At 51.9% G+C, this 17,056-nt stretch overlaps 1 protein-coding gene across 6 annotated transcripts in view; it reads right to left on the minus strand.

The window, feature by feature from the left end:
- Positions 1-2,765: 2,765 nt before the first annotated feature.
- SSH2 (slingshot protein phosphatase 2) overlaps positions 2,766-17,056 on the minus strand; it is a 128,137-nt gene continuing 113,846 nt past the window's right edge. For all 6 annotated transcript variants that reach the window (XM_084823148.1, XM_084823147.1, XM_084823146.1 and 3 more), the window contains 4 exons: positions 16,750-16,896; positions 15,147-15,347; positions 8,432-9,275; positions 2,766-7,197 (listed from right to left, as the gene is read on the minus strand). In XM_084823148.1, the coding sequence (XP_084679274.1) occupies positions 5,224-7,197; positions 8,432-9,275; positions 15,147-15,347; positions 16,750-16,896 (3,166 nt within the window). In that variant the 3' untranslated portion in view covers positions 2,766-5,223. The remainder of the gene's footprint in view (positions 7,198-8,431; positions 9,276-15,146; positions 15,348-16,749; positions 16,897-17,056) is intronic.

The raw sequence follows: 17,056 nt of genomic DNA on the forward strand, positions 1-17,056 counted from the left end.
GGAGCATCACGTCGGTCAAAGTCTATGGTACAAGCCACTGTTGGGAAGGCAAGAGCAACGGTGGGGGAGGGAGGGGATGTGTCAAAAAGAAAAACAGTGTTCCTCCCCCACCCTTCAAGGTTTGCAGCTCCCCAAGCTATTGCTGGACACACAAGCACCCCGAATCCCCCCAGGAGTGGGCAGTGGGCAGAGACACAGGCAGCCAAGATGGTTAGCCCCAACCCCCCATCAAAACTCAGATCCAGGAGAGGACAAAACACCCCTCAGAGCATCCGAAAAGGCACCACGGCCTGTGTCAGTGTCAAATGCAAAACATCCAGATTTGGGTGGAATCATCACCCACCCAAAGACGGGGTGGGTGATGATTCCACTAGGCAGGTACCCAGACATGAGATACAACCAAGGCCTCCCAAAAGACAATTCCGCCTGGACTAGGAGCCGAAAATCCCCAGGCTCTCTCCATCTATCTCCTTTGGGGCTCAGAGGTGGGTTAAGGCCCTCAAATGCTGGAGGGAAATGGGGAAGGGAACTTTTATCTGCCCTCCATAATAGGACACTATTTCGGGGAAAAAGTACAGAGCCATTTCCCATGGTTCCCGCTTCACCCATGGTATCCCCCCTCTAGGCTCTAGACTAAGAGGTCATGGTAGCACCGCCCTGCATTGATTAGGGTGTGGCCAGGTCAGGGAAAAGCATCCAAGGTCGAGTTATAAAGAAAGAAAACGTCATCAGGCAGGATTTGATTGGCAGAGCCCTGTCCTGTTTTAAAAAATGCACGAGGATGCCAACTTGCCAGCTCTGCTGTTTTGGGTAAAACAATGGTCCTACAGGATAGGGAAGTTTTACCAGGCCTGCTCACACCAATGAAGTTTGGGGCGGGGGGCAGGGGAGGTGGCATTGTTGAGTGCAGCAGAATGCATGTTATAGAAAATATTTCTCTCATATATATATATATATATATATATATATATATATATATAACCACTTTGCTCGTACACACATGGTCAGCAAGTCAGCGAGGAATCAACACCCTTTCTCTTTCATTCGCATAAACACAGACAACCAATCAAGGTTTACAGTACAGAAAGAAATCGGGGGTGGGGGGGTTCAAAAGGGGAAGGAAGAGCTGCCCAAACTTTTGTACATTTTTGAAATCCGTAATGCAAAGAAGGTAAGAGCGTTCCCCTTTCAGGGAAGTAAAAAAAAAGAATCCTGCAAGAGAACAGCAACTTTTTACATTTGGCAGGAGAACACAGACGAAAATGCCCTTTTAAAAACTGGCGACGCTTTTAACCAGTGGTACGGTGTTCATATATCAAAATATGGAAGAAAGGAAAAACATGCCAACAGTGTTCTTTAAGCAATCCAGTTTTGATTCCAAGGCTCAGATATTTGGAAAATGCCCACAGAAGCACATGCACCAACAGCTGACCGGCCGTCTAGCGTGCAAATTTTAACACTAAACTGTAACAGAGTCTGGAGGTTCAATTTAAGAGGGGGCAGAGGTGGTTAGTGCTGTTTCCCCTCACCCTCCCACCCCAAAAAGACCACAGCAGACAGGAGCTAAAAGGCACCAATTTTGTTTCCAGAAGAAACTGTGCTGACAATCCCGGATGTCGAGAGATGGGCAGCTAAAAGGCTTCAATCCCATCCAGACCTCTAGCAGGGAAAACCATCAAAAACACCCTCACAAAACCACCACTGCTACACCCCTGGAGAATCCTTAAATCACGAGTGGCAACAGGGCAGGGCAGGGCAAGGCAGGGCAGAGAGGCCTACACCCCGGTGCCCAAACCCTGGCCCAGATCGCAACGGTTAATGCTGAACCTGGGCCACCGGATTGTCCCCAACGCTTTTCAGACACAAACGCCAACGATGGCTGGGTAACAGCACGCTGTTTGGGTGACACTCGCAGAGGCCTGCCAAACTGCCAGATCCCCTGAAATGTGTCAGGCTGCTGCAAGTAGCTCCCCACTCCCCCTCCGGGTACAAATGCAGGGAACAAAATTTGGAGTCTGCGGTGGCCGACAAAAGCTGGCCTTTCTGCTGTGCAATGGGCTGTCTCCTGTAGATTCAGGACACGCCCCCGCCAATCCTGAAGAATGAAGCTATAAATCCAGTGTCAACTATTAAGCAGCCGGGGGGGGGGGGGAAAGCTTCAGCCCCCCAATTTTCATAACAACTGCCCAGTTTTGGAACGTGGCTGGTTCTACCGAAAGAATTTCTTTCTAGGGCCAAATCGGAAGCCAGGCTTTGTGAATCCCACTAGGAAGGGATCCTCGAGGCAAAATTTAGGTGAGCGCTGGGTTCCAATGATGACACGGTGAAGAGGGGCAAAGCCAAGGTTATCTCCCTCCATCATTCTCCGGTAAGCTTAACCGCCAAAAACATGTGACCTCTTCCACGTACGTCAGGGGCTGCAGTGAGATGGATTCGGCCCTGGGAAGGAGAGTTGCTGATCCTTATTCGAGACGTATGGGAGTTAGACCCACAAAGGTGTGGGGGAATAATTTTTTGCAGGCTTTCCCCCTCCCCAAGAAAGCCACCTGATGGTTTCTGCCCTGTCCCAAGATGCAGCACTGAGCCAGCTGCAAGTCTGCTTGTCTGCAAGTTGCCATCAAGGCTCCAGGAGGGAGCGTTGTGTCCCAAGTCCAAGAAGAAGCAGGTATGGATCGTGAAGATGGAGGCAGTCTATGCCCCCGTCGTCACGATCCTTACTCGTGTACCCTTTCCTGCTTCCGGGCAGGTCCAATACCAAGCTGGAATTTATTCACGTCCACCTTCTGCAATTTGAGAAGAAGCCCTTTACCAAGACTTCAAATAATAATAAAAAATCATGGCGCCCATCCATGCAATATCGTCAGAGTGGCCACTTTCTACCTCGGCGGGGCTCCTAAACTTACGAGAAGCCCCACGAGCTCAGTTTTTGGAAACCCCTTTCTCAGTGGCAGGCTTGGGAGAAAGCGAACAGGAAAGCGCCCCCCCCCCGCCCCCGGACTCAGCTTCCTGTATAATTATTGGGGGAGTGGAAGATAAAAATGGCTGACACTTATCTTCAGGAGGAAGCAGGGTTTTTGTGGCTGAGAAATTGACCCCTGGGTGAATCAGAAAGAAGGAGAGCTAAAAAAAAAGAAAACAAAATACAGATATGCAAGGGATTCGCTGGCATCCCCCCCCTCCCCCCATGGCATTTCAGGTTCTTTGGACTGCCGTTGAAAGGCTTCGGTGCAAGACAAGACTCAAGCTCAACTGGAAGTTTGACTGAGAAAATTAAAAAGGAAAACACACCATGAAACCCTGATCTCCAGAAAAAGAGCGCTCGCACACGCAACAGGGGCATGGGCATGCATGTGGCGCAAAGAACTAAGAGAGGTCCTTCCTAACACCATCCTTTGCCCAACCGGGCCACCTCCTGATGTGTTGGACTACAACACCCATCATTTTCAGTAGATGGGAGTTACCGTCCAACACATTTGGAGGCTGCCAGTTTGGGTGAAGGCTGCTAACCCACTGTAGGCGATATGATGGAAATGGAGGTGAACCAAAAGAAGAAAAACACGCATCATACATTTGGCATGAGATGGCGAGAGAAACCACCTTAAAAAAATAAAAATAAATCGGGGTAGGCCAGTTAAACCCACTCCAGAATACATGTGCAGATTGCCACGGAGAACGATATTAAGGGGGAATCTGTTTTCCAGTTTGGAGGAGAGATGCCAAAATGGCCCCTTTCCTCTAGAAATAAACCAAAGGTTGCTAGCAGAGAAACCACCCCCTCGCCAAAAAAGAGCTATCTACATTAATACAATGTAAGAGAGATGAGTTGTTTTTTCTCCTGGGTTCAGGAAGGTGAGAAGATGGGTAGTATTTCCAGATGAAGCTTCAGGGAAAAGACAAAAGGAAATATATATAGAACTGACCACCCTCTGGATTGTATGAAACAGAAACAGGTCAGAGTTGGGGGGAAGAAGCCCAGACAACTTTGCAGGGGTTAGGGGGAAAGAGAGGGCACACGTGGTTTATGGAGTCAACAAAAAGGAAACAGGTATGGCCGTATTCTCAGAAAGGCCCACAGTTTTATTCAAGTAATGAAAGGGTTCAAAACCCCATGTAAAAGAAAAAAGGAAGTTTGTTTTAAGAGAACACCCTCCAGTCCAAAAATTCCTCTCTTCCTTTCCCTTCTGCACACACCGACCCCTCCCCCAAATGGCCATTTTGGAGCATCTCTGTCTTTCTTTTTAAGCACCTTACTCTAGTCAAAACGTTTTTGGTGGCACATCGGCCATTAGTTCAGGACTGAACTCCAGAGGAATTAAGGCTTTAAGTGCATCCATCAGTCTACCAAGTAATTTTAGGAACAGAACCAGCCTTCCCCAACCTGGTGCCCTCCAGATGTGTTGGACTACAACTCCCAGCATGGCCCAGCATGCTGGGAGTTGTCATTCAAGACACCTGGAGGGCACCAGGTTAGAGAAGGTTGAACTGCTGTGGAGTTGTGCATTTATTTACTCTCAGGAGCTTCTGCTATGCATTTCAAGAGGCCAATTTTGCTGCACTGGGGAAGGAGTGAGAAAAATTTGGCACATTTATGAGCCCCCCCTCTGCCCCCCTCCCACACCATGCCAACAGGCACTTCAGGGGTCCAGGATTCTGCAACTCTGGCCAGACACATCTCAACGCCCGTTTCACCAACACAGCTGTTGTTTTGAATGAAAAGTCCCTCGATTTGCCCCTTGGGTGGATAGTGCAAATCTGACTCTATGGCCCAGCCCGGTCCTACTCTTAGGCAAGCTGATAACTCTTGACAAGGAAAAAGCAGCCCTGACCGAATTAAAAAAAAACAGCAACAGAAATTCAGACGGACTTGCTGTTTTGTTTTTGTTTTTTTTAAAGGAGGGATGTTCTTTTAAGACAAAGCAAAACAAAACCAAACGTTGAGGTTTATTAGAGTTAAAAATATTTTTTTTATATGAAATTAACAAAAACACACACATGGTGATCTTGCAGTCACTCGCACTGGGGGCTGGGGGGAACCATGAGACCAGCCACCTCAAAAACCTACATGCAACAGGAACTGTAAAAATAACAAAACATATAAAAAAACTAACTAATAAAGTGCATGTTTCAGTATATATTACATCTGTCCCGTTTGAAGAACACGAGAAGGACGTTGCAAAACAAGCCAAGTTCTGGGGCGCTTGGGGACAAGGAGGGCGCTGAAGATCACATGGTATTGTACAGTGGGTTGGATGTGCGTCTCCGGTCGTTCGCCTTTTTCAGTCTTCTGGGCGGTCGAGTTCTAGCGTGTTGATACCGAGGGAGGACAGCCAGCCACTGGGCTGGGCTGGGCATCGCCAGCCCTGGCAGCCCACCGGCAAGGGCGCTAGTCAATTTCGTTTCTGGAAGCTGCCGGGCTGGGCTGAACTCTTTGGCGTACTGCACCGGAGGCCTCTCCACGGGTCTGCTCAGGGCCACGCACTCCGTCAGCTTGAGCTGTTCCACCAGATGTATCGTGGGCTGGGGAGCCCCTCGGAGGGCGGGAGACGAAATGGCGGGACCTGGGGCGGCCGGGCATCGCGAGGCGGGCTGCTGGGCCCCCGAAGTGGAGGGAGGCGAGGCCAGAGGTGCCGGGCAGATGCCGGGAGGGAGAGAGTCCCTGCTGGGCAGGTCGTCTTTCAACAAGTCCAGGCGATCCAGTTTGGCCAAGGATGCCGAGCGTTTCATTTGAGAAGGTGTGGTGAGGCCCACCTGCCGGATCCGGGCCTCCAGCTCCTTGGCGCGCTGCTTCACTAAGCTGCCCCCCGTCCGCAAGTCTCGGATGCTGTCGCTGCTGGATCTGTGGAGGAGGCCGCAGCGAGGGGATGGGGCAGCGGCGATCTTCAGTGGCCCTGCTTCGTCCACGCCGAACCTATCGGGCCAGCCCAAATCCTCTTGGCTCCAGTGTGTCAAGGTGCCCTCGCTCCTCCATCGGAGGGCGCTTCCCCTCTCCTCAAAGGCAAACTGTCCGTTGCCGGCATAGCCCCCCAGAGGGGGTGGTTCAGGGTCTGTGCTTGTCATGTCCTGAGTGACCCCCTCCAAGCAAACAAGGTGCCGACGATCCGAGTATGGCAGAGGCGAACATCGCACCTGGTTTGCAGAAAGGGAGACGGATGCCCCAACCGCCTCCTCCTCCACCTCCTCGGGGCTGCCCAAGGAGAAGATCGCTTTCTTAAAGCCTCCACTCTCCAGCACGGACGTCCCCACGGGATTCTCAGCACACAGAGGTGCGTTGCAATTTTCGTCAACCCCGAGCGAGGCTGCCACCTGCTTGGTTTTCTCCGTCCCTCCCTGCGTGCTGCTCCTCACGGCCTCCACCCCGGGCAATCGGACTGCATGGGTGTACTCGATGATCTCGATTCTTTTTGGGAGGAGGAGGCAGCAAGGTGCAGAGGCCCTTTCCTGGCTTTCCAGCGACACGACCGTGCGGTGCTCTTTGGCCAACCGTTCCAGCTCGGCCAACGGGCCGTCTCGCGGGGGAGATGGTGGCGGCGAGGACGACAGCAGTTCAGTGGGCTGTTCAGAACCAGACTCGGTCCCAACGTTCCCTGTTCCCGAGGCCTCCTTATCCCTGGGAAGCCAGGCTAGCTCATGAGACGGTTCTTCATTCTTGCCCTTCACAGAGAGGTCGGCCCCTGTGGATTCATTCTTGGAGTTCTTACGGAGGGGTAAGGAGGCCACGGGGCAAGCGTGCTGCAGCTCTTGCTCCTGCCTCAGGCGCTCCTCAAATTCCAGGGTGGCACGCCGGACGGATCCTGGACACCATTTCGGCCTGGGGTTCACACGGCCCTCCACTGGGTCTTCTGCCAAATCGCTGCTTTCTTCCATGTCTGGCTTGCAGGAAGGCGCCTGTGGGACCGAAGCACCTTCCGGATCCAGTTTTGATGGCTCTCTAGCGGCCTCCTTTAGGACCGAGCCAACTCCTTCGCCCTGCTCGGGTTTTCCGGGCTTGTTTTCCCAGGTCCAGGCCAACTCCGTGGAGAGCTCATGGACAGTGTTCCTCTTTGGGGCCGGAACCAGATTGTTCAAGGCATCTGTCTTCGTTGTCCCCGGCCCTGTTCCCTGGTGGATCGATTCGATCTCCGTAACGATTTCTTTCACTGAGATGGCGTTTTCCGAGTGGGACCGGGTCAGGCCACTCGAACGGTTTGGTTCTGAGAGCTTAAAAAGGCGAACACAGAAAAAGGAAAAAAATGGGGTGTTAAGTCAAGTCTCAGCACTGTATGTTATCGATCAAACGTTTTCAGCTTCAGCAGCCTGAATTTTGGATGCTTGGACAGACGGGGGCAGAATATTCCATTGTTAAGACCGTTTGACTTTGGGAGGAACACAAATGGAAGACTGGGATGTTGGTGTAGAACTGGGAGGAGAGAACTTAATTGCATCCTAAGAATCTCCTTGCTGGCTCAAACCAAGATCTAGCCAGGGCAAGAGGTGAAGGTCCCCAGATCCTGGTGCCTAGAGGGTTTACTGCCCTCTATGCATCCATCACAGCCAGTTCTTGTGCAGACACTGGATCCTTATCCTTTTCATAAAGTAGCACAGCCTTGTAGAGAAGGGCCAGAAGAATAACAAGGCTGAAAATCTCACTTGACTCTCAGCTGGCTAGGAAAAGCAACAGCCTTCGATTAAACAGGCTGGTGGTGGAAGAGAGATGGATTGTTTTGTTCCCTCTCCATCTGGCTGCGTGGTTTCCATGCTGGCAGCTGAGGAAGGGGCATGCAAATGCAGCAGGTTGGCAGATGAGGAACGGAGCAATCCATCTCTCTTCCTCCGCCAGCCCACTCGCTCCCCTGGAAGGAGTTCCTTGTCGCCTGTGGTGACTAGTTAAATAGAACATCAGGTGTAGTGGTCATAACTGTCCATAAACTGTGTGCAGGCATGAGCGGTGGTGGTGGGGGAGACTATGCGTATATATCTATTAAAGCAGAGTTGAACTTTCAGAAACCCAAAAGTTTGGTTGGAGTGGGGGGGCACTATGAAAGCAGGGGTGCAAAACTGCTTCCCCTATTCCACATTCGGTTTTTTTTAAACCACTCCCTCAGGAACGGCACAATGTCATGGCAGCCCCCGTTTAGGCATTCCAGGGGCATTGTGGGGATTCTGAAGATGGCAGCCAGCAGTATATTGAACTGGGGAGGGAACAGCGGTGAGTTCTGTCCCCCCCCCCCCCACACACACTTTTATGACCTCTGGTTGGGGCCAGTAAAGTGGTGGTGCTGGCCGTGAGTCATTTCACTTTCGACTTAATATCTATCCACTCCCTGGAAATATTTCTATCCCCCCGTCGCCCCCATCTCTGCCCCTCCCCTCACGTTACACTGGTCTCACCAGGAGACCGGCTTACAAAAGCGGGGGGGGGGGGGGGGAATGGTCTCTCGACCGCATTTCACACCTTCATCTGCTCCTCCTCCAGGGAGGATTCCTCCGACGCCTGCGGGGAGTTGCCAGCGGAGTTGCTCTGCAGAGCCTCTTCCGTGGGGTCGGAGGGCGACAGCTCCAGCGCGGCCCCTCTGGAGAGGCCATTCCGCCCGCTGCCCTGGCTCTCCGTCCTCGAGTGGGAGCAGGCCCGGGCCCGGCTCTCCTGAGAGAGCTCCACAAACTTCTCCAGGGCACTGAAGAAGTCGATCCTGTCGGCACCAAAATCTGCCTCCTCGGGCTGGGAGGAGGCGGCGAGCGGCGGGCTGGGGGAGTCCCGGTCGGAAGCATCCTGCAGACACGACTCCAGCTCTTCCATGGGCACCAACTGGATGCTCCCGTCGCCTTGCTTGAGGGCATCATCCTCTAGGTCGGCCACCGCCAGGTCCGGGAGCCCCGCAGCCACCACCAGGGCCTCCCCCCGCCGCAGCAAGGCCTCGGGCGCGCTGCAGTTGTCCAGAGGAAACGTCGCGTCGTCTGAGCAGCACCCATTGAGATTGTTCAAGTTCAGCTCATCCTCCATTTGCTCGGTGTTGACGTCCCTCGACGTAATCTCCAGCTGGATCACCCGCTCCTTGCTGCGGAAGTTGCCGAGGGCGTTGGGGCCCGAATGGCAGAGATGCTCGATGGGTGGAGCTGCAGGGAGCCCCGGAGACGTGGGCGGGTGGTGGCTGTGGGAGGCCTTGCTTTCCGAGATCTGGTCCGCTGACGTGGTGATCTCCTTCTTGCTGACCTCCATCCCAGACTTGCCCATGGGCTCGTGGTGGTCTGAGAGGTCACTGTCCGAATGCGACCGCCACAGCTTGTTGTGCCGCTGCTTGCTGCGGGGAAGAGCAGAGGGAGGGAGTGAACGTGGGGTCGGAAGCGTGCTCAGACAGAGCATTGCTTTATTTATTCATTCATTCATTCATTCATTCATTTCATTTCTATACCGCCCAATAGCCAAAGCTCTCTGGGCGGTTCACAAAAATTAAATCCAAGCAACACACAATAAAACAATTTAAAATATACAGAACATTAAAACCACAATATAACAATACAACCACAATAAAACCTAGCAGCAGTGCAGGAGTTTAAAATACAGATTTAAAACAGCAAAGATAAAAATTTAGAAAGCTAAGATGCTAAAATGCCTGGGAAAATAAAAAGGTCTTCACCTGGCGCCGAAAGGAATACAATGTAGGCGCCAGGCGAACCTCACTAGGGAGCTCATTCCAGAGCCGGGGAATTTAGTTTGTCTACAGCATTTTTACCCCACTTGCCAGCCAAAACAGGCTCCTGGAGTGGCTTACAAATATTAAGAATGAGAAGGCCCCTGCTCTCGGGCGTCCAATGTAAAAGACACAGCACAAAAGGAAAACGGATTGAGAGGGAGGAAGAAAAAAAGGACCAAAACTCAGGCACCTGTTCTCTGTTTCAAAGTACTCATAGGTGTTCTTTCTGGCAGGGAAGGGTGGAACAGAGAAGGGCGGCTGTTCCTTCTCAGGCTGATGTACGGGGCCAGGTTGGTCTCTCCCCTTGTTGTGACACTCTTCCTGGGAGGCAGCGGGACTCAACCTCCCAGCAGGCCTTGGTTCTCTGGGTGATGGATGGGGTCAGATTCTGCAGTCCCAGGGAAGTCTCCACGCGTGATGTGTGTGTGCGTGGGAGGGAGGGAGGGAGGGAGGGAGGGAGGGAGCTGAAATAAGCCCTGCTATATTTCACACAGGATTATCCCAAAGCAGAGATCACCTCTCCCTGCTCCTCCGCAAAATAATCAGAATTCTGTACCTAGACAAGCAGAATTCCGCAACCGGTGCTGGCTCATTCCGCGTCCCCTAAACTCACACCTCCACCTGGCCGTGTTGTTGGGCGAGGTGCCAAGCCTGCAACCTCCCTCATCCCCCACCCCTTAAAATAATCAAGTGTATGGGGAGGATGTTTTAAGGGGGCAGGCCCTTTTGTTTTTCCTTGTACACAGCGAACGGCTGCCATCCTGCCATCTTATTTTGTGTTCTATGGCTTTGCTGAAGATAACAAATCACGCGAAGAGGAAGAAAACATTACACAAGCTTTCTTGGTGCCGAGTGAGGACGGTCAGAGGAGAGAAACACGGAGTGGCACAATCCTGCCGGAGCAACGCTCACAGCCTAAATATAGCTTGGGACAGGGATCCGGAAGAGCCAACGCTTGTTTTCGCCGTGAGAAGGGGACCGTGTGGCCGTGTCACTCTCAAGTCACCCGCTTTTGTCTGTTCTCGCTTGGCCACCTGTCCACAGAGTTGCCCTCCAGGGACACAGAGGGCAACTCTCTGGAAGGAGACAAAAACAAGCCATCCAGCCCTCTCGGCATCAGCAATGTGGATGATGGGACCCCTCCCTGCCAGCTGTTTCGGTGGGTGCTTCTTTTTACCCTGTTTCTCCCCCCGCCCCCCAGCTACACTTCCAAACTCTTGCCCCTAGATGGAGCACAAGCCCTGTTCAAACTCCGCTGCCAGAGGCTGTGGGAAGGATGTTGGCGCCCTGCTTCCCCTCTGCGCGGCCCGCCAATCTGCAGAGATCCCGATACGGGGCACACTCTCTGCATGGGGCGGGAGGGAGGGAGGGTCCCCTGGTGTGGAGCAAAACAGGCCACATGAGCAACGGCATTCTAAGGGGACACATGGCTGGGACTGAACCCTTGCTCTTCCCGTACTGGCACAGACTAAATCAGCATCCTACTACCTGGCTCCCTCCAGGGTGCTGGGTTGGGGAAAGATGGGTTAAATTCTCTGTCCAAAATTCTTGAAAAATGTTACTGTGTGCCGGGGAGGGGGGGGGGAGACAGCCCAAGGGAAAGTTATTAGGGCCAAGACTAAAGCATTTAATGCCTCTTAACACTCCCTTTGATGACTAGCCCTAAATCCCATCACTGCACCGGCTAGTTCCAAACCCTTGATGAGCTGCTGTCCTCACTTCCCCAAGCCAAATCTTAATAAATAGATTTGTGTGCATACCATTTATTTATTTAGCAAAGATACGTTGCACGGCCAGAAACAAATGTACCTGTTGCGGAAATCCTTGCCTGGGACCATCCAGGCATTTTTAAACAGTTCTGCTACCACTGCTTGTCCCTTAGCTTTGCCTCCTCTAAGTTTTGTTTGGTCGGTTATGAGGGCGGCCAATTTCTTTTATCATACAGTATTCTGCGTACATAATTTTATTGATGGCTTTTGTACGCTGCCCAGGAACCTGACTGGATGAAAGGTTTTCCTCCTCCCTCTCAATCCTTTTTTGTGTCATGTCTTTTAGACTGCGAGCCTGAGAGGCACGGACTGTCTAATTATTAATCTTTGTAAGCCGCTCTAGGGGGGCTTGTTTGGGCTGAAGCGTGGGGTTTAAACACTGCAAATAAATAAATAAAAACGTAAAAAGAAAAACACAGAGAGCTCGGCGGTGCAATATTTATGGGGGGCCGACACAAGCGAGTGTGTTCCGAGAGGCACCCATGTCCAAAATGAGCTCCCCACCTGCACAATCCAACTGCGGCTCCACTGCTGAGGAACACAGATTTCCAGGGATGAGCCACACCAGCCCAGAGAAGAGAGAGGGAGAGGCCAAGCAAGCCGGGGTAGAACTTTGTCAAGAGAAGGCAGCAAGACTAGATGACACAGCCCAGGAGTTACAGCTGGAATCCCTCCCTCCCTCCCTGCCCAACCTTCGCAAAGGTGTAATGCGATAGTCCAGCGCCGTGGCCCTGCCTATGCAGTCAGCTGGTTCTGAAACACCAAGCACCAATCGTACGGAGGTGAATCAGCGCTTTCTCGGCCTGGGGCGGGCAGAGATGGTAAACAAAGCGGCGGGGAGCAGACCTCGACATTTATCTGATCTGCCCAAGAAGAGGACGGCCAGGGCTGGGGAGAGAAAGACCCTCCGTGGGGTGTGAAAACTAAAACCTCACCTCCAATTCCCTTTGCATTTCAGCCCCCCATCTCTCTTTTTAAAACCAGGGGCCTCTTCAGAGAGGAGAGGGCCCACGTCAAGCACTGTCAAACAAGTCCGAGCAGCACGCAACCAGAACCACCCTGGATCACCAAACAAACGGCTGCAACAAAGGAAGCTCCCTCGGCACTGCCAAGCCCAGCAGGTGTTAAGAGGCAGGCAAGAGGAATACGAAAAGGGAATAAAGACGGTAGTCTAGAGGACGGGCTAAACCGGACTCGATGGCGGTCGCTCTGCGTGCTTTAACACAGGCCTCGCCAAACTATGTGACTGTGATAAGAGAGTGAGCTGTAACCCAGTGATGGTGTGGTGACGGTGCCATTCTAGTCTTTTTCCCCCACTGGGGGTTTCCAGCTTTGATTCCTGTGGGAAGGAAGGAGAAAGAGAAAGAGATACAAACACAGGCTTGTTCGCTGGGTGTAGCCCAGCAGCTAAGATCGCAAACTAGGAAGCCCTCCTCTGGCTCTGCCGCTAACTTCCTTAAGTGGCCTTTGCCAAGTCATCTTTCCCCCACAGACCAAGTACCCTTCCCACCTGCAATCTGGGGTCAATAGGACTAGCACCTTGCAGGTTTGTGGTGTGGTTACGACAGCAATAGGTAGGGGCAGGGCTTTCTCAGTGGAGGCCCCACACCTCTGGAACTCCCTCCCCCAGGGAAGGAAGTGTAGCCTCATCACTGCTGGCTTTTAAACCAAACCAACCAAACCCTGAAGACACATTTATCTCATAACCTGTCATAACCTGCTGCTCCATGTGTGTCTTTACTTGTAATTGTATGGTCATGTTTTTGTAATATGTGCGTGCGTTTACATGTAATTGTATGGTCATGTTTTTGTAATGTGTGTGTGTGTTTACATGCAATTGTATGCTCATGTTTTTGTAATACTGTAAGCTGCCTTGTGAGGGCAGTGTGCCCTGAAAGTCAGGTTTTTAAAATCTTTTAAATCAATCAATCAATCAATCAATCAATCAATCAATCAAAGGCCTCAGAGCATTCAGAGAGTGCTTTCATACGATTTTAGAAGGGTGGATTAGACAAACTCCTGAAGAAGGCAGCTCTCAATGGCTATTAGTCCCGATGGCTATATGCTACCTGCCAGGCAGTATGCCTACATACACCAGTTGCTGGGGAACATGGGCGGGAGGGTGCTGCTGTGCTCATGTCCTGCTTGTGGGTTTCCTGTGGGCAGTGGTTTGGCCGCTGTGTGACTAGAATGCTGGACTAGATGGACCCTTGGTCTGATCTAGCAGGGCTGTTATATTCTTAATTTTCTCACTGGACTTGGATTTAATGGCCTGCCAAAGTTAAGAAGTTCAGACTGGACTGGACGACCTCGGTCACCTTTTCCAAATTCTTCCACCCCCACCCTCTGCCAGCTGCCACTACGTAACACAGGCTTTCAAACGGCCCAACATCTGAGCTCAACCACCTGGGAACCACGTGGCGCGAACGGGATTCCTTTGGCAGAACACAAAGTCCCTCTTTGCTCTCTCTGGAGATCACGCAGGGACACGTCTGTATGTGAAACTGCTGTGGGGCCAGGGGGTGTTTGGGCAAAGGAACCAAAACATAAGCACACCCCGCAATATCGAGGCATCATCTTTTCCTGCTCAGCTGATGTGGGTCTCGCGTTACGAAAACAACCTCGGCGGGTTTTGCTGGACGAGAGGAGAACTGGAGGAACGGAGACGAGCGCGCACGCAGGGGACCCACAGCCAGCCGCCCGCCCTGCCCAAGCTCAGCAGTGCCACAGTGCGGAGCTGTTCCTGGTTCTGGAGGCGCAGCAGCAGGCCGCAACGCAGCTTACGGAATTAAAAAGCACCTTTTCAAAATCCGACCCGAGTTTTAATTCGTCCCCCACTGGGGCCTTTTAGTTCCGACTTGCTTCCCGTTTTAATGCCTTAATTCAGCCTGCCCCAACCTGGTGCTCTCAAGATGTGTTGGACTACAGTGACCACGACTCCCATCAGCCGCCCCAGCCAGCATGGTCGTGCTGGCTGGAGCTGATGGGAGTTGTAGTCCAGCACATCTGGAGGGCTCCCGGATTGGGGAAGGCTGCATTCATGTTATAATCAGTGCTATCTGCTTGTCATTATTTTGTCTCAATCTTTTTTTAACTATTGTACCCTTTATTGCGCTTCCACCACAGGAGAAGACCCACGCACATCGCAGCCGGTTCCTGGCGAACACGCCAGAAGGATCATCTTCCTGCCATGCCTGCTGGGGACCAAGAGAAGCCGGGGGCCCTGCTTTGATGTCATGCGAGCTGGGGGGCGGGGGGAATGTTACCTGGCTGCACACCCAATGTTAGCTGCGCACCCCCGGTTTACACCAAAAGCCACTGGCCACCACAGAGAAACTCAACCCCAAGGTCAGAGGCAGGATACATCGCCAAGTACCAGATATAAGAAACAAGCAAGAAAGGGAGGGGCAGCATGAAGTAGTGGTTACAGTGTTGAACTGGGGCTCAGGAGATCCAGGCTCAAGTCCCCACTCAGCCATGAAGCTTGCTGGGTGACTGGGCCCATCACTGACTCTCAGCCTACCCTACCTCACAGGGTTGTAGTGAGGATAAAATGGAGAGGAAGGCCACGTAAGCCGCCTTGGGTCCCTTGCAGGAAGGAAAAAATGTAATAATACATAAATAAAATTGCTTTCGTGCCCTGCTTGCAGGTGTCCAGAGGCGTCTGGCTGTTCCCTGCTAGAGACAGGATGCTGGACTAGAGACTCACCTGGCCAGGAGGATGCCCTGGTATTCCTCCAGCTGCCGCATGAAACTGGGGTTGGGCTTGGTGACTGTGCGACGCTCCTTCACATAGTCATAGGCGCGGTCGAGGTTCCAGCCGTACTCCTTCATGGCGTACGCAATCACCGTGGAGGCCGACCGGCTGACGCCCATCTTGCAGTGAACCAGGCACTTGGATCCGTTCTTTCTGCAAGACAGATGTAGGAAGGGTGCCATGTTAAAGAAAGGAAAGCTGGAGGTCGATGTAATTGAGGGCTCTCCCTCCCCAACGTCCCAAGGGGTAGGATATGAACCCATAACCCAACAAGGCAAAGGGAATCGCCACACCTAACCCGCCGTGCCGCATCAAAAGGCGCCACTCTAGTATTTTCCCCCGGCTGGGGAAGAGAAGATTTGAACCCATGGACTTGGAGCCAATTAGGCGCAGTAATTCCTCTTGCGTGGCTGAGTTGTGGGTTCTTGGCTCTTCAAAGCTTAGAGCCATTACTACCACTAAATCACAGACCACCAGCAGTGGGGTAAAAGTACAGAAGTGGAGCAGACGACTACACCTGTTTTCTCGCTAGCAAATAAAAAGCCCTGAAAAACGTGGGACTTGGCTACTAGAGAGACCACGTCCTCCCCTATAGGCCTGTTCGACTCTTCAGTTCTTCCGCTGAGGCACTCCTGGTGGTGCCACATGCTGCAGAAGTCCGTCCCACCTGTTCAGAGCAGGACGTTCAGTGTGGCGGCGTCCGCAAGGTGGAATAACCTTCCCCCGAGGTCAGAGCTACGGCAACACTTTTTCTCATCTTAAGATGCATGCTGAGGGCACATCTGTTTATACAAGCCTGCCCTGTGCCAGTGTATCCTACCACCTTACGTAGATATGATACATTCTACGTGTATCGGTTTTATATGTTTTATGTTTTTATGATTTGTGTACACCGCTTTGAGATCTGTAGATGCAAGCGGTTTATAGATACTTGCAAACAAATACATAAATAAAATTGACAGCAGGAACTGAGACCAGAAAACTCCAGCGACCCCAATCCAAGTGAGCACAGGCATGCTTAAACCTTGGAGACACCATTTCCCAAATCTCAGCTTGGGGGCATGTGGGGATATTCTCTGGGATACGTCTTTGCTCTGAGCTAACACAGACATAACAAGGGCCCTCTTAACCATAGCGAAGACACTGGAAACGGACCGTGGGATCGCCTGCTCACTTTCCTCGCCAGATGGATCCGGTCTTAACCACAATTCATGTGGATGCCAACACATCCCCTAGCTGTGGTTAAGGCTCAGTGACTTCTCTGATTAATCAGGATTCTTAGAACAGCATCAGGAGACTTAGCTGCATGCATCTGTGTGTCTGTGTGTGTGTGAATCTGTGTGTCTCTCTCATTCTCTCTGTGTGTGAATCTCTATGCCTCTGTGCTTCTCTCTCTCTCTGTGTCTGTCTGTAAATCTCTGTGTGTCTCTTCCTGTGTCTGTGTGTGTTTGTCTGTCTGTATCTGTCTGTGAGAGTCTCTGTGTGCATGTGTCTCTGAGTCTGTGTGTGTATCTCACTCTGTGTGTCTGTGTGTATATATAAAAATAGGACTTGCTTTGCTTTGGAGATGAATTTGTAGGTGTCATTCCAGTATGCCAGCAGATCAGTGGCCTCTTCATCGTAAACACGGATGTTGTGGTATTCAAAAACCCCCGGGAAGAAGTTATCAATCTCTCGGGTGACATTCAAAATGTACCGCACCCTGTGTGGAAACAGAAGAGATGATCACGCTGGGTAAGAGGGAGAAAAAGACACACAGAAGCACCATACTTGTGTTTCCCACAGCACAGGGGAAAAGTTGGCAAGGGAAAAGGTCCTCCTCCCACCCCACCCGCCAAAACCCGTGCTGTTTTGATTTCATA

This window comes from Heloderma suspectum, chromosome 16, assembly GCF_057233095.1.
Source record: "Heloderma suspectum isolate Gila_16-S chromosome 16, 16-S_ref, whole genome shotgun sequence".
Taxonomy (NCBI): domain Eukaryota; kingdom Metazoa; phylum Chordata; class Lepidosauria; order Squamata; family Helodermatidae; genus Heloderma; species Heloderma suspectum.